Source organism: Pelodiscus sinensis, chromosome 8 (assembly GCF_049634645.1).
Source record: "Pelodiscus sinensis isolate JC-2024 chromosome 8, ASM4963464v1, whole genome shotgun sequence".
In the NCBI taxonomy this organism is placed as follows: Eukaryota; Metazoa; Chordata; order Testudines; family Trionychidae; genus Pelodiscus; species Pelodiscus sinensis.
Genome location: NC_134718.1, coordinates 8,079,600 through 8,097,361, shown reverse-complemented (window position 1 = coordinate 8,097,361; position 17,762 = coordinate 8,079,600). Strand labels below are relative to the sequence as shown.

General features: G+C 46.0%; 1 protein-coding gene across 4 annotated transcripts in view; it reads left to right on the top strand.

The window, feature by feature from the left end:
* Nucleotides 1-1,263: 1,263 nt before the first annotated feature.
* LOC102451909 (dual specificity protein phosphatase 13B-like) overlaps nt 1,264-17,762 on the top strand; it is a 41,556-nt gene continuing 25,057 nt past the window's right edge. The window contains exon 1 of one of the 4 annotated variants that reach the window (XM_025186275.2): nt 1,264-1,653. Coding sequence is in view for 1 of the 4 variants with exons in the window: in XM_075935766.1 (XP_075791881.1) it covers nt 12,698-12,756 (59 nt within the window). In the remaining 3 variants the exon portion in view is untranslated. Of the gene's footprint in view, nt 1,654-6,375; nt 8,598-12,589; nt 12,757-17,762 lie in introns of those variants that run through there. The other 3 variants (XM_075935767.1, XM_006126345.4, XM_075935766.1) reach the window with 3 other exon arrangements.

The window sequence follows — 17,762 nt, the reverse complement described above, 5'->3', positions numbered from 1 at the left end:
TTTGCAACTTTAGTTTTTATTTATTTACAGCTTTCTCTCTCAAAATCAAGCCTACACTCACAGAAAGATCACGTTTTGGTGTATTTGCCCATCTGCAGTGAGGCAACACAAAGAGAAGCCAAGGAGGTGCTGGATTGTTAAGGGAAATCCTAACTGGTACAGGAATTTGCTGAATAGCAATATTTGGCCTTTGCCGGGAAGAAACTGCAGTAAGATCTTTTCTGTTGGCTGTCCCCAAACACCAAAACCTAATAAGTTTAATTTGTATACAACGTTTCATATCTTTATTGTGGCATTTTTACACAAGAGCACCACAGATGCTTTGCAAAGAGGAGAGAACCAATCTTTTAATATCATTCAAATTAATCTACAATTCCTAAGCAGCATCTGGTTATTGTAACAGACATATGGGTGTGTCAGAGCAGCTGTGGTTATTCATGGTGATTATGATAGGAAAATTCTATATGCGCTATCATGTGCCATTGATACTATAGCTATGAGGGTTTACTATAGGGTTCTTCTGTCTTTTCCGAAGAAGCTCTAGTTTGTTTTCCCAGCATTGCTGATTGGGGGGAATCACTAGTATGGTGTTTGCACCACTTCTCTGTTAGTAAATTCCCAGCTACAGACTGCCTACAAAATGTCCCTGCAATAAGTCTTTCTCTGTGAGAGCAAGATGAGAAAACATGCTTGGAACTATGAACCCCTCTCATCAGTAGATGGCAACATAAACCCGAGGCTGAGAGGAGGAATGGAGCAAATGCAACACTGGGTGATATGTTCACAGCTGCACATTTCAGATCACAATCCACAAGTTTTCCCATCACTTTTTCAAGAACACAAATCACTGCACCATGCTGAATGTGTCCCATTTAAGCCAGAATTACCACATCTGGGATAATTAGGAAACCTCCATCTCCACCCTGAAACTCTTAATATAAACTCTTCTGCACAGTAACAAGCTGTACACACACACACACACACACACACACACACACACACAGCGCAAGCAGTGACGCAACCAGATTGGGATGAATTTTGTGGCACATCAAACACAGAGAAAATGGTCAATTAATCACTTGCATCCCCAGTGCAAGACGTATTTTACTCCATATTGAGGTGGAGGGTCTGTCCTGGGATTAATGAGCAGCTAGGAGGAACAGACTGGCCCAGTCTGCACTTCTGGCTATTAATTCCATCTGGTCATTAATCCTCAGGAAATTCCCTGCATTGAATGCTTTATTGCTAATTTTATCTAAGATCCTTTGAAAAAAAAATCCTAGGTGGACGAGCTATTTTATGGCACTTTCAATTGAGAGTGTGTTCAATTACTTAACAGCCCAAGGAATCCTACACTCCAGGCTCAGATTCGTAGGGAGTGGAAATCAAAATAGCTGCCACTGCTACACCAGGTGACACTGATCCCATTTAAATCTCTGTTTCTGTCTCTTGTCCCAGCTGCTTTTCTCTGTACGATGCTGGGTAGATCCAAAGGTGGAAAGAGATCATGGTTTATAATTAACTCGATTAAAAATAGAAGTGGAACACACTGAAAGTAGCAGGCAGGCTGCTAACATCTTAGGAAGAAGCTAAGCGGCATAATTTAAACAAAATTAATCCAAAACAGCACAGGGAAGGAGCCACGACTTCAAGGCAAGTACTTTTAAGCTTGTTTACAAACCAATAACACTAAACTTAATAGACGCACCGGGCAGCACGCAATTAATCATAGGCAACCATGTGAGTGGTGAAACAACTGCAGCGCTACGCCATGTTATGATCTGCATTGTCATTCTCAAAAAACTGAAACATTTGTGACGAGTTAGGTTGCTTTCCAGTTGGATTACCAGGAGGAGCAACTTGCTTGAAAAGGACTATTAAAACCATGTTGCTTTTAATTCCAGCCCAGACAGGGCATTCCTAATTGAAATAGCATGTCCTATAAGAACATCTTTCACAACATTTTATAAGGTTTCCCTGCTCTCCTGTTGGTATTTATAAGTCTTTTCCTCTGTTGGTTAGTCAGACATTGAAAAATGAAGCTGATTATGCACAAAATGCTGTCAAATACACAAAGTAAACTGAGCAAATAGATTTTTTTTTTTTTGGAAACCCCTTTCAGTTATAGCAATCTTAGGGGTTACTTAAAGCTAAACCAGAATTTTCAGGAAGAGAGAGGTAATTTTCGCAAATGACAGAATCCCTTGTAAATCACAATGATTGAGGCAATGCATAAGATAGGGCTGGGTAAGAATTTGCAAATTGTCGGTCTATGGGTATGTCTGCGTTGCATTCCTCTTTCGAAAGAGGAATGCAAATGCAGCCAAGTGAAATTGCAAATGAAGCACGAATTTGAATTTCCCGCTCTTCATTTGCAAAATCGCATCCGGCTGCTTTTTCGAAATACCTTATTTCAAAATAAAAAAGGCTGTGTAGCCGAGGTTATTTCAAAAACAACCCCTTCTTTCGAAATAACCCTTACTCCTTATAAAATGAGGTGTAACGGTTATTTCCAAAGAAGGGTTTGTTTTCAAAATAACCGCATCTACACAGCGGTTTTTATTTCAAAATAGGGTATTTCAAAAAAAAGCGGCAGGACGCAATTATGCAAATGAAGCACGGGAAATTCAAATCTGCGCTTCATTTGCAATTTCGCTTGACTGCATTTGCATTCCTCTCTCGAAAGAGGAATGCAGTGTAGACATACCCTAACTGTACGTCTACACTTGCACTCTAGTTCGAACTAGGGATGCAAATGTAGGTGACCGAAATTGCTAATGAAGTGGGAATTTAAATATCCCGGGCTTCATTAGCATAATCTTGCCTGCGCGCTATTCCGATCGCCAGCTGATTCGAACCAGGAAGTGTGCTCTGGGACACGTTAGTTCAAATCACACCCCTTGGTTCAAACTAATGTTACTCATTTTTTGAGGTCCCAAACGTGGCCCAGAGTGCACTTCCTAGTTCAAATCAGCTGGTGATCGGAATAGCGTGCAGGCGAGATTATGCTAATGAAACGCGGGCTATTTAAATCCCCGCTTCATTAGCGATTTTGGTCGCCTACATTTGCCTCCCTAGTTCGAACTAGGATGCAAATATAGACATACCCTAAGAGAGTAAAGAGCACAGAACAAGGAAATTCAATTAAATTAATTATGCTAAATACCCATCCGCATGGGAAATTATACACAGAGCTGTTCCAAGGCTAAGGGGACACTGGTTAAGTATTGATAGCATCGCCCTCAATATAGATAACCCCCAAGGTTCGGAGGTTTGCAGCCACCACTCCCAGGAGGTGATGGATGGACACTCTCTTCTGAGGAGGATGAAGGCATCCGTCTGTCACCCTGACATGGCATCCTGGGAGGTAGGCTGCCTGCCATGGCCCCATATCTGAGACATTACGGAGGCATTGTTGAGGATCATTCCATCCTCTGACTACTACCCATAATACTCATCTATTTGGGCACTAATGACATTGCGAGGTACTACCCCCAGCAGATCAGAAAGGACTACGGGGCCCTGAAGTATGAGTGCAGGAGTTCAGAGTGCCGGTGGCATGCTCATCGTTCCTTCCAGTCAAGAGTAGGGGTCCAGGCAGACACAGGTGCATCCTAGAGGTGAATGCCTGGCAGCAAAGAGGGTGTCACCAGGAAAGCTTTGGCTTTCTTAACCACAGGATGCTGTTGCTGAAAGGACTGATAAGCAGTAAGGACCCCATCAAGGAAGGGGAGGCGCATATATGGATAGAGTCTGGCTAACCTAATGAGAAGGCCTTTAAATTAGATTTGAAGGGGGCAGGTGACCAAAGCCCAAAGGTAAGTCAAAAAAATGGAGATCTGCGAGATGGGTCAGAATTTTTTTTGGCAGGGGGAGAGCATGAGCTGTAATAGCAGAGATAAAAGAGAGCCAAGAGTGGAGTGGGAAATCAAATCCGTTTCCTAAATGTCTGCATATTAATGCAAGAAGTCTGGGGAAGAAGCAGGAAGAACTTGTAATGCTAGTAAACAAACACAACTATGACATAGATGGTATTAAAGAAATGGTGGGATAACGGGCATGACTGAAGTAGGGTACAGTTGGCCAGGAAGGAAAAAAGGGAAGAGGAGTTGCCGCCTTGTATACAGGAGACCCTCAAGTTTTGCAGAATTGCTATTTGTGATTTCGCATATGTGCAAATCCCCTTCTTGCCACCACCCTGCTCTCCCCTTCATCCTCCAGCCTGGAGGGTAGACGTGGCTTTGGGGAGGCCCGTTGCTGGGCAGAAGCAGCCGTCAGGCACCTCCGCAGGAAAATGGAAAGCTCGTTCTGCTTCCCACTGCTCTAGTGTTTGTGGATTTTGCCATTCACAGTGGTGGCAAGAAAGTAGGCACCGCAAACAGTGAGAGTTTCCCATATTACAAATGTATATGCTTGGACTGAGGTTGAGACGGAAATAGGAGACAGGCTGGTTGAAAGTCTCTGGGTAGAGAGAACAGAGGTGAAAAGCCAGGGTGGTGTCATTGTAGGGGTCTATTACAGATCACCTACCCAAGTGGATGAGGCTTTGTTTAAACAACTAAATCATCCAACGCACAGGACATGAGGGCAATGGGGGACTTCAACCATCCAGACATCTGTTGGGAAACTAACGCTCCAGGGCACAGTTTATCCAACAAGTCCTTGGAAGGCATTGGAGACAGACTGGTTTAGATTTGATTTTGACAAACGGAGAGGGACTGGTTGAGAATTTGAACGTAGAAGGAAGCTTGGGGGAAGTGGTCATGAAATGGTAGAGCTTGTGGTTCTGAGGAAGGATAGGAGGGAGAACAGCAAAATAAAGACAGCTGGCAATCTTTCAAAGAGACATTATCAAGGGTAAAAGAGCAAACTATTTCACTGTGTAGGAAAGATAAGGAAGTGTAATAAGAAACCACCCTGGCTCAACCAGCAGATATTCAATGACCTAAAAAATCAAAAAGGAATCCTATAAGAAGTGGAAACTAGGATGAATGAATATAAACAATCACAAATATGTAGGGGCAAAATTAGAAAGGCTAAGGTGCCCAACAAGATCAGACTAGCTAGAGATATAAGGGGTAACAAGAAAACATTGTGCAAAATACATTACAAGCAAGAGGAAGACCAAGGACAGGGTAGACCCATTACTCAATGAAGAGGGGAAAACAAGAGCAGAAAATGTGGAAACGGCAGATGTGCTTAATGACTTATTTTGCTTTTCACCAGGAAGATTGGTGGTGATTGGGCACTTAACATAGGGAATACCAATGAAAACGGAGTAGGTAGAAGATAAAATAGGGAAAGACCAAGTTAAACATCAGAGAAGTTAGTGGTCTTCCGGTCCCCAGAGCCTGATGAAATGCACCCTAGAATACTCAAGGAGCTGGAGGAGGGGACAGCTGAGCCATTAGCTATTATTTGGGGGAAAAGTCATGGAATGTGGGAGAGGGAAGTCCAACCTGTACTTATCAGTGGTTCACAGTCATGAGTGGGGTTCTGCAAGGATCAGTTCCGGATGCAGTTCTGTTCAATATCTTTATCCATGAATTAGATATTGGCATAGACTGCACTTACAAAGTTTACAGGTGATACCAAGCTGGGAGAGGTTGCAAGTGCTTTAGAGGAGAGGGTCATAATTCAAAATGATCTAGACAAACTGGAGAGATGGTCTGAGGTAAATAAGATGCAATACAATAAGGGCAAATGCAAAGTACTCCACTTAGGAAGGAAGGATCAGTTGTAGACATACAAAATGGGAAATGGCTGCTCAGGAAGGAGTACTGTGGAAAGAAATATGGGCGACATAGCGGACCAACAGCTAACTGAGTCCACAGTGTAACACTGCTGCAGGCAGGCAGAAAGAAAGAAAATTCTGGGATGTATTAACAGGAGTGCTGTGAATAAGGAATTCGAAGTAATTCTTCCCTTCCACTCTGTGCTGATTAGGCCTCAACTAGAGTATTGTGACCAGTCTTGGGTGCCACAGAAAGTCCAAAGAGCAACAAAAATGATTAAAGGTCGAGGAAATATCATCTATGACAAAAGATTGAAAAAACTGTCTTTGTTTAGTCTGGAAAAGAGAAGACAGAGAGGACATGATAATTTTCAACTACATAAAAGGTTGTTACAGGAAGGAGGAAGAAAAATTATTCTCCTTAGCCTCCGATGATAGGACAAAAAGTGATGGGCTTAAACTGCAGCAAGGGAGGTTTAGGTTGGACATTAGGAAAAACACTGGAATAAATTGCTCAGGGAAGTTGTGGAATCTCCATCACTGGAGATATTTAAGAGCAGGTTAGAAAAACATCTGTTTGGGACTGTCTAGACCAGAGCTGAGCAATAATTTTTAATGGGGGGGGGGGACACGCTAAGATTTTGGTAAGTGGTCAAGGGCTGCACTTTTCTACAGAGGAGGTGAGGGATCTGGGATGGAGTTTGGGTGCAGAAGGGAGTTCAGGGTAGGGGACTGAGGTGCAGAGCGGGTGTGGAGTTTGAGAGGGTTTATGGGTGAAGGAAGAGCTTGTGACCTGGGGCAGAGGATTGGGGTGCAGTGTTGTAGGGGTGCAGGAGAGGATTCTGACCTGGCAGTGGGGGGGTGCAGGATCTGGGAAGCAGCTGTGACCTAGAGCAGGGTGTGCAGAGGGTTTGGGTGGTGACCTGGGACAGGGAGTTGGGGAGTGGGAGGGGCTGGGTGCCAGAGGCAAGCTCTGGCCAGAAGGTGCTTAACTTAGGTGGCTCCCAGCCAGCAGCCCTGCAGAACCCTGAGGCAGGTTCCCTGATTGCTCCTGCTCCAGGCTGCTCAGAATGGCTGAAGGCTCCCTCCATGTGCTGCTCTGGAGAGGGGGAGAGAAGACTTTGTGCTCTGCGCCCGCCCCTAGACCAATCACCACAGCATCTATAGCCATTTTGAGTAGACTCAGGCTGCAGCAGGCAGAGAACCTGCCTTGGGGTCTCGGCGGGGCGGGCCGTGGCCTGGATCAAAAGGCTTGACGGGCTGTCTCTTGCCTGCCCCTGGTCCCAGGCATGCAGGGAACTGGCCTCGATGGCCTCTCTGAGTCCCTTCCAGTCCTACAATTCTATGCAAACATTTAAAGGAAAACTCTGCAGCACCCGCTTCTGTCGAGATAAACGCACGAGGGAGCTCATCCCTCTTGCCTCCATCTAGGCATGGCAGGCTCCTTAGATAGATCCACTCACTTCTCGGCAGAAGGGTGCTCGACCGCTTCTGTGGCATCGCCCACTTTGTACTGCTCAGGCCTCTCCGTGGCAGGACACTGGGGTAGGAGAAGGGGACTAAGCCAAGGATCGGGCCAGGGAGAAGCAACCCCTTCCCCCCCCAGCACCACAGGATTTGCTCATGGAACCTAAAGCTGTTTTACCTTTGCAGTCACCCTTCCCTTTATCCCCACCCTGTTTCCCCGGGCGCCGACAGAGAAGGGCCTGCCTGGTAGCACAGCCCCAATGCATCTGGACTGCCGGGGGCCATGCTGCAGACAGCTTTGGCCTCAGTCCTCACCTTTCTGCCACCAGTGGGATCTGCTCTGTGGCTTTTTCCACGGGGGCCCCACAAACCCAACCTGACCAGCCATCACCAGGGCATTCCTAGAGAGAGAAAAATGGGTCCTGGCAGATGTGTAGAGCACATTGGTTTCTGTTTTTAAATTGTCCGTGAGGTGAAGAAAGTAACAAACATGGAAAGTCTTTAAAACGAATGTGTAAAAACTCATCCCAGTTAATCGGTTAACCGGTAGGTTAACCTAACCTTTAACTCGGGGGTGGGGAATTTGGATCAGGGCAGCTGACCCACAATAAAAATCAGTCAAGGGCCACACCCAAGTGAGAAGCAAAACACAAAACCAAACCCAAAACCCCCCTTTGACATGGCCCCCGCGTGAGAAGCAGAAAGACCCTCCCCACATTCCCTGTGCACACCAGAGCCTTGGGAGGGGGGGGGGAGACAGGCTAGGAGATTTTGTAGGGAAAATAGCAGGGGGGGCTGAGCCTTTGGGGCCGGATCCAGGCGAGCTGGGGGGCCGCATCCAGCCCCCAGGCTTTAGGTTCCCCACCCCTGGTTTAACTGGTTAACCAACTAAGTGGGATCCAGTGGGGAACCGCTGCAGCCCAGCTGGAACAGCTCTCAGCCATGGGGCTCCCAGCTCTGATTGAAGCAGCCCCTCTCCACAGCAGGCCAGGCTCACCGTGAACAGAGGCTCCAGATGAAAGCAGCTCACGTCTGTTACAGGCTCCCTGTGGGGCTGGAGCAGCCCCATCCCCACAGCAGACAGGGAGATGCTCCAGCCCCCAATGGTTACCGATTAACCTTTCACATCCCTAGTAAAAACACGAGTGTCCCTTTAAAAACAGAGCACCGGCATCTCCGCAGCCAGCTCCACGCCTCCCCTCTTAGCTTCATTCTCTCTGATCTTTCTTTCACATCTTCCACCTCACGGTTTCCCTTTGGTGTGGCTCCTCTCCTCTCTTCCAGCAGCAGCATCCACTCCACTTACTCAGTGCCCCTGGATTTTCATTCCGCTCTCTTGCTGGCTGGTAGGCAGGGAGCAGAAGTGGCAGGACCCGGCGCTGCCTTTGAGGAGCAGGTAATTATTATGTGCATTTGTTACAGTGTGATCTCTGCCGCAACAGGTGGAAAACACGCTATAGATCTGCCGGGCTCTGCGTTCTTGGCTTCTTGCTGTGAAGCGAGGCAGGTGCTGTTGCTAAAAGAATACACCCAGCCCTGCCTTGCCTCCCCCACCCCACTGAATATCTTTTAGAGCTTGATAGATTATTAAGGATTTGAAGAGTGATTCAGTGAAAGCAAAATATGAGCAGGAAGGTTGAGGAAAGAATGAAACACTAGTTTGCTTCCTCCCTGGGGCCGACCAAGGCAGCAGCGCTTGCACTTTAGAGGTGAATAGCATGGAATTACTTCACCCAAAATGATGGAAACAATTCAGACTAGCATAGGCTAGCACGCAAGTTTCTCACATTACATCTGTTTCCCATTCTGCCCTCAGCTACACATGCATAATTCTCATCAATGCAGGGCAAATTGTAGCTGAGACCACAACATGTCCATGCTGCCTTTCTAAAGCATCTCTATGGTTTAGCTGACGAGCACATTCACCTTTGGGCTAACGGACTGTGCACAGAGTGTGTCCAATTCCCAGGGCTTTAGTTTCATGGTCTGAGAACTGGTTAAAAGACAGGAAACAAAGGGTAGGAATAAATGGGAAATTTTCAAAATAGAGAGGGGTAACGAGTGGTGTTCCCCAAGGGTCAGTCCTAGGACCAATCCTAATCAACATATTCATAAATGATCTGGAGAAAGGGGTAAACAGCGAGATGGCAAACTGCTCAAGGTAGTTAAGACCAAAGCAGACTGTAAAGAACTTCAAAAAGATCTCACCAAACTTAGTGACTGGGCAACATGGGAAATGAAATTTAATGTGGATAAATGTAAAGTAATGCACATTGGGAAAAATAACCCCAACTCTACATATAGCATGATGGGGGCTAATTTAGCTACAATTAATCAGGAAAGAGATCTTGGAGTCATCGTGGATAGTTCTCTGAAGACGTCCACGCAGTGTGCAGCGGCAGTCAAAAAAGCGAACGGAATGTTAGGAATCATTAAAAAAAAGGGATAGAAAATAAGACGGAGAATATCTTATTGCTCTTATATAAATCCACGGTACGCCCACATGTGGAATACTGCGTACAGATGTGGTCTCCTCTTCTCAAAAAGGATATACTGGCATTAGAAAAGGTTCAGAGAAGGGCAACTAAAATGATTAGGGGTTTGGAACGGGTCCCATATGAGGAGAGATTAAAGAGACTGGAACTTTTCAGCTTGGAAAAGAGGAGACTAAGGGGGGATATGATAGAGATATGTAAAATCATGAGTGGTGTGGAGAAAGTGAATAAGGAAAAGTTATTTACTTGTTCCCATAATATAAGAACTAGGGGCCATCAAATTAAATTAATGGGCAGCAGGTTTAAAACAAATAAAAGGAAGTTCTTCATCACACAGCGCACAGTCAATCTGTGGAACTCCTTGCCTGAGGAGGTTGTGAAGGCTGGGACTATAACAGGGTTTAAAAGAGAACTAGATAAATTCATGGAGGTTAGGTCCATAAAATGGCTATTAGCCAGTATGGGTAAGGAATGGTGTCCCTAGCTTCTGTTTGTCAGAGGGTAGAGAGGGATGGCAGGAGAGAGATCACTTGATCATTACCTGTTTAATTAACTGCCTCTGGGACACCTGGCATTGGCCACTGATTGTAGACAGTGTACTGGGCTGGATGGACCTTTGGTCTGACCCAGTATGGCCATTCTTATGTTCTTATGTTAGTTCACAGGGGTCCATACAAACATTTTGTTTTCTGGTGTCAGTTTGTGAGAGACACCCATTTGCTGAGTTTCGTTATGAGTTTCGTCATCCTAGGAGCCTCAAAACTCAGACCAAAACACAGCCCCAACTGCCAGTTTTCACCTGGTTTGGGGAAGTCATAAACCACTGAGCTTCCCAGGGGCTGGTTTAATGCTGGTCCAGAATTTTTAAACATGACATTTTTTCATCAGAAAAATGTCGATTTGTGCCACAAACTGTTTTTGTTTAGAAAGGGTTGGTCCCAATGTATCTCCTGATTTGGAAAACAAAAAAGAAAAGAGAAGTTTGAAACTGTTGGAATATCTTGTGCTGACGTTTTTGGAAAAGCAAATTTTCACTGGCTGATTTAAAACGGCATTTTGTCAAGAAAGTTTAGATTATATATTGTAAAAAAAAAGTTCAACTAAAAAAGGCTTAATCACCATGCAACTTTACAGGTTATTGAAATGAAAGGTTTCAGTTGATCCACTTAATTTTTTGGCTTATCCATACATTGAAAAAAAAAATCAAGATTTCGACTGTGACCGGATTTGGTCTTGGACCAAACTGAGGGAGTTGGCAAATGTCATTGAGAAGCCTTTGGCCATTATCTTTGAAAAGTCGTGGAGATCGGGAGAAATCCTGGATGACTGGAAAAAGGCAAATGTAGTGCTCATCTTCAAAAACGGGAAGAAGGACAATCCAGGGAACTATAGGCCGATCAATCTTACCTCGGTTCCTGGAAAAATCATGGAAGGGATCCTTAAGGAATCCATTTTGAGGCACTTGGAAGAGAGGAAAGTGATTAGGAATAGTCAGCATGGATTCACAAAGAGAAAGTCGTGCCTGACCAATCTGATTAGCTTCTATGATGAAGTAACTGGCTCTGTGGACGTAGGAAAGTCAGTGGATGTGATATACCTTGACTTTAGCAAGGCTTTTGATACAAATCTCCCACAATATTCTTGCCAGCAAATTAAGGGAATGTGGATTGGATAAATGGACGGTAAGATGGATAGAAAGATGGCTAGAAGGCCAGGCCCAGCGGGTAGTGATCAACGGCTCGATGTCAGGATGGCGGTCAGTTTCTAGCAGAGTGCCCCAAGGTTCGGTTCTAGGACCGGTTTTGTTCAATATCTTTATTAATTACCTGGATGAGGGAATGGATTGCACCCTCAGCAAGTTTGCAGATGACACTAAGCTAGGGGGAGAGGTAGATACGCTTGAGGGCAGAGATAGGGTCCAGAGTGACTTAGACAAATTGGAGGATTGGGCCACAAGAAATCTGATGAGGTTCAACAAAGACAAGTGCAGAGTCCTGCATTTGGGACAAAGAATCCCAAGCATTGTTACAAGCTGGGGACCAACCAGCTAAGTAGTAGTTCTGCAGAGAAGGACCTGGGGGTTACAGTGGATGAGAAGCTGGATATGAGTCAACAGTGTAACCCTGTAGCCAAGAAGGCTAATGGCATATTAGGTTGCATTAAGAGGAGCATTGCCAGCAGATCCAGAGATGTCATTATTCCCCTTTATGGGGCTCTGGTGAGGCCACATCTGGAGTATTGTGTCCAGTTCTGGGCCCCCCACTATAGAAAGGATGTGGACGCATTGGAGAGGGTCCAGCGGAGGGCAACCAAAATGATGAGGGGGCTGGAGCATATGACCTATGAGGAGAGGCTGAGGGACTTGGGTCTGTTTAGTCTGCAGAAGAGAAGAGTGAGGGGGGATTTGAGAGCAGCCTTCAACTTCCTGAAGGGAGGTTCCAAAGAGGATGGAGAAAGGCTGTTCTTAGTAGTGACAGATGGCAGAACAAGGAGCAATGGTCTCAAGTTGTGGTAGGAGAGGTCCAGGTTGGATATTAGGAAAAACTATTTCACTAGGAGGGTGGTGAAGCACTGGAATGGGTTCCCTAGGGAAGTAATGGAGTCTCCATCCCTAGAGGTGTTTAAGTCTCGGCTTGACAAAGCCCTGGCCGGGTTGATTTAGTTGGGATTGGTCCTGCCTAGAGCAGGGGGCTGGACTTGATGACCTTCTGAGGTCTCTTCCAGCTCTATGATTCTATGGACAGTTTTTTTTATATCTTTTGTTGGTCAGGAAAGTTATTTCCCACTCACAGCACTAGTTTGTTCCATAAAATGGATCCAAACTTACCTAAAAATGCTCTGAATCTTTTTTTTTTTTTTTTTTTTTTTGCAGCGGGGAGGGAGGAGAAGTGGGGAAAATCAGGTCCAAGATTCAGACAGTTAAGGAAACCCCTAAGAGCTGGGGTGGGCAAGACAGCGTCCACAGGCTGCATCCGGCCCGCCAACCTGTTGGATCCAGCCTATGGCTGCCCTGCCGCTCTCCCACCCCCAGGCTGATCAAGACTCCTCCCCTTACCAGAGGTGAGTGGCACCAGAGGGAACTGCCAGCTGTTCTCTCTAGGGGTATGGCTAGACTGCGAGGATCTATCGGATTTTGCATATCTTTTTCCAATACTTTTGTCGGAAGAGACTTTTCTGAAATTTGGCCCGTCTAGACTGGGCCAAATTTTGGAAAAATACCCTCTTTCAGAAGCCCCCTTCTTCCTTGTGGAACAAGGAATAAAGAGGCTTCCTAAAGAGTCACATCACTCTAATCCTGGCTGTAGAGTCTCCGCAAGACTTCAGTTCATCCCCAGGGCTCATACTATAAAGTACTAGTGTGGGCCATGAGCAATTTGACCAGGGAGGTCCAAATTCTTCCCTATTCACCATAAAGTTGTGTGACCACACCTCCAAAAGAGGTGATCCTTTGCCCGATGGGGAAATTACATTGGTCTGAATATCACTGTTGACCTTCGGATCCACATGGAGTCCCAAAATGAGGCTGTGCTACAACTCTGCCTCTTGCATACATTGAAGGAGATAAATGGCTTTCCATTGCCATTCCAACTCTTTCGCCCATGATCCCAGTTTAAAAAAAGATCAAATGAAACGTTGGATGCAATGCTTTAGTGGGAAATTAAATACATCTTATATCGATATCTCAAGTGGAACTGTGTGGCTACATCTACAAAGACATTACACCCTGGCAGCGCAACCCCGTTGAATTCAATAGGATTATATTGGTGGCGCTGACAGCCAGATTTACCCAGCAAGTACAGACCCGTACCCTGATTTTCCCAGGAGTTGGGAACAAGGCCGCTCCCGATGTTAGACCCCTTGGCCCCAACATGGACAGACCCATCCGGTCCTTCTCTTGTTCCCCTGACCAGACTCTTACTGGATTTCTTATGACTAACATTTCATGATTTATTTGTTTCACTGCTTAGCAATGCAAGCAATAGGCTTAGTCTAGTGACCCTCCTGTTCGGTGCCGTGCTCTGCTATGGAAAAAGACCATAGGCCAATTCCTCGGACCGTTCTCTGGTGCCTCAAGTCGGGAGTGATGGTTGAAATGGCAAGGGTGATGCTTACTGGGTAAGCAGTTAAACTGGTGGCCCAGCCAGGCTGCAGGCAGGGAGCTGCAATGGTGCAGTGGTCGCGACGGAAGCAGTCCCCACCCGCAGAACGGCAAGCTCGGTCTGGCCTGGCTCCCCACCCATGGGATCCCAGTTCACCGGTTAAACATAACATTTAATCAGTTAACTTTTTACATGGGACTTTACATCCCTTGAAGGTTCATGGTTTACCCCGAGTTAGAACCAAACAGTAATACCCTGAAAGATTGCAATGACACACCCATGCAAAACCCTCGCACCCCGGAACCAACAATGAGCCATCAAGCAGGCTGCTCCCAAAGGCACATCTCAAGCCACCTAGATGTAGGCTGGCTCTTTGCAGCCTGCCTGCTGAAGAACCAGATCACAGACTTCCCTATAGAGCCCCTTGTGCTGTACGCAGGACCAGGAAACTCTGACTTTTAAAGTGAGAGCCTGTCATTTTAACAGTTTTCAATACACCACACTAAGTGGCTGACACCTCTTTGCTGGCATACAAATGTTAGACTGTCACATGGGACGAAGGGACTCCGGTTATCTATTAAGTATAGCGCCTAGCAGTCTGTAACAATCTGTGCCCTAAATATAAAGTCACGAGTCAACAAGATGGGAGCACAACAGTTAGAAGCCAGCCTTTGGGATCACTCTGTGACCACATACACCTCGCTGTCATTACTCAAACCACACACTGAGGTCACTTAGACCATTCTTTAGAGCTTTAAGACTTACACCTTTAAGAGCAGGTTGGACAGACATCCATCAGGGATGGTCTTCTAGACAGTGCATGGTCCTGCCGTGAGGGCAGGGGACTGGACTCAATGACCTCTCAAGGTCCCTTCCAGTACTAGTGTTCTATGATTCATCTCCCCAACCATTCGCTCTCATCCAGCACTGAGAATGTGGCTGGAATGGAGATCTTTTTCCTCCAAAAACAGAAGTCCCTACCATTTGAGTTTAAGGAGCATCTCCTTCAGCAAAGACAGCATTAGGAATTACAACCTCCTGAGGCCTCCAGCCACTAGAGGGAGACGTGCCCTTCAGAGAGTTGGTCACTGCAGCCAGTCGAAAACAGAGGAACACAATCACATTAGCAAATACGTTGCCCCTTAATTGTGGCCCCCCTTTTTAAATGGCTAACTAGCTCCTAATACAGCTCTTTCCTTTCCTGGGTAAATCTTGTTCTTTCACTCTTGTAAAGTGTTACGATTTGGATTGTTTTATTTTGAATGGTTGGTTATTTTAGACCCGTGGTAAGAATTCATCTATACTCAGTCTGATCCAAAACAACAGATGTATTTTGAATCCAGATAACAAGCACACATGCTGGGATGAAAGTCACCCACCAGACAAAATCTGATCAGTTCCTGCTTGTCTCCCCTACAGCCGACTTAACAGTGAATTTCCACAATGATGGCTAAACAGTTTGCTTAAGTGGGTTGGGATTTCATGTATTTTCACTGTATTTTTTTAGACTGCGAGAGGATGAGCCAGCAAATCCCAGTCTGTTCCAGCTGAGTTTAACCTTGGTAATAATTTACTTTATTAGTTTTAGTTCTCAAATGGCACATTACCCTATACCCAGGCGGATGATTAGAACAGGCCAGTATTTTAATGATTTATGAGGGACACCTGGGATTGCATGTGTAGCACATGCATTTTGTCACTGTTATCGGAGAAGCCTTTATTGATCCATCCCAAGACTGAAGTGTCTCAAATTCCAGTACGCCTTCGCTCACAAACCTGACTGAACAGGTGGTTAGGTTTGCACTCGCACTTGCCTGGACTGTGAGAATAAAACAAAACAGCTGAATTGCTTCTGTGTGTGGCAAGTCTCCCCTCATCCCCATGAGAGGGTTTCCAGTCCTCTCTTTTGTTCTGTTTCTACCTTGCAATGGGTGTCAACCTTGCCACGTATCCAGCCGGAAACCTGAACGGTCACATAAAAGTTCGTTGCCTCAGTTTTCCCATCTGTAAAATGGGGATACTTACATCTACCTCACAGGCTAAGTTTAGTAATGACTCAGACTGCCATAAAACACCGATTCTTAATATACTCACTGTCAACCTCCTGCAGTTTCCCTTCATTACTCCTACTCCGCCACTAGCGTAAACTCCTCCCTTCTGTGTAAACACGGAGATACCCAAGTCATCACTCTCCTGAAGCTCTTAGCAACACCACAATCCTCAGAAAAGGCTACAGGTCAGGGGGAAAGGCAGCAATGCTGCAGCTAGCCCTAAAGAAACAGATAAGGCAGGAAGCACCCTGCTAAGCAATGACCTTTCCAGGCAGGAAAGTGAACCCCATCCTCTACTACCCCTTCCCTTTCAGCAGTTTTAATGACCCAGCAACCACTACTTTGATAGGATATGGTCCTAACGAGCCCCCTTTCCTGCATAGCAATCAGGCTGGTGTTAAATCGTCGCCATCCATTACCTTTTCAGCAGCCCTCTCTCTCTACCTCCTTTGAAGAAATCCGGCCAAACACACATGTCCAAAATGTGTGCTTCACTGCAAGACGAACTGAAACAAACACTGTCTTGTCAATAAGACCATGCAAGTCGTGGGTTCTAGAACCCTCATGGGGAATGCAAATAAATGTCAACGTGAACAAGCACCCAGTGGTCACAACAGTTGCTAACTGGGCCAGCGGAAGGTCCCAGCTAGATGAGACCGAGACATCTAGGGGTGGTCCTGATATGGAAAAGGTTTAGAAAACTATTGCTAGAAGTGACATGAAGCCAGCTCAAAACAAAATGAAAGGGACATAAGGGGACTGGATGACTTCTTGAGGTCCCTTCCAGTTCTAATAGTCTAGGATTCTATGATATTTCTTCTGCAAGGCAAAGGGAGTTGTATTCCCGACAGGAGGCCAATGGAAATTAATTTTGGCATCACATTCATGAGAACATAAGGCACTGGGTTGAGATCACCTTGGAAATCCATCTTCCAAAATTTACCCTTAGGTACAGGGAGAGCCAAATCTGATGCAAGAACACTCCAAGTGGAAGTCTTGAGGTGGGAAGAGAAAAGGTTCAGTTCTAGTGGAATTGTACAGTCTCCAATCATTTGGCTCAATTAGATAATCATCCTTTGTTTGGGGGAGTATGTCAATGAGAGATGAGCCTCAATGAACTGAGAGCCAACCCTTCTCCCAACATACTAGGAGGATGTTCTAGCCATGACATTTGGATCGGGATGCAAATTTCCCAAAGTGCAATAGGCTGGAACTGGAGCTGGGATTCCCAACCAAAACTCTTAATCTCTCCAAGCCCTCACGCCACTCTAGCCCCAGTGGTGGAAAAAGATGTAGGATAGCAGAGCTCGGGCTGGCAGTTATCATCATGACCGCCTACAGATTTAAACAAACAGTGCATATATCTACATAGCACCAGTGTTCTCTGTAAGCTGGACACCTAAGAGAGATTCAGATCCCACCTAACTGATTAGCAGAGCATCCACAACTTTTTTTTTTTTTGCGCTTCCACTGGTGGTGCACATAAAAATGTATTCTGCACATGGATGGGAAAAATCAACACATGGCTGGAAAAGATTACAGGGAACATTGCCCAGCACCCATGCATTTGCCCAGCAAGAGAGACCATTAACTGAACAAGCCTCTGAAATTCTCAGATTACTCGGTTGTAAACTAGGTATTCAAAACAGCTGGCGGTTCCCTCTAGGTGCCGCATGCTGCTGGCAGGGAAGGATCAGGGGGCGAGAGACTTTGCATTCTCCCTCGCCCTCCCTCCCAGATTGGCCTGGGGGTGGGGGAAGTATGGGAAGGTTCCCCCACCTGCCAGGGGCCAGCCACGCCTAGAGGAAACAGCCTCGCTCCTCCCGAGACCCCTCCCTTTCTGCCTGATGCCCCGCCCCTTCGGTTGATGGGCATGGAGGAAGGTCGGCAGCTCTGTGAAGTCACGACAGTTTCT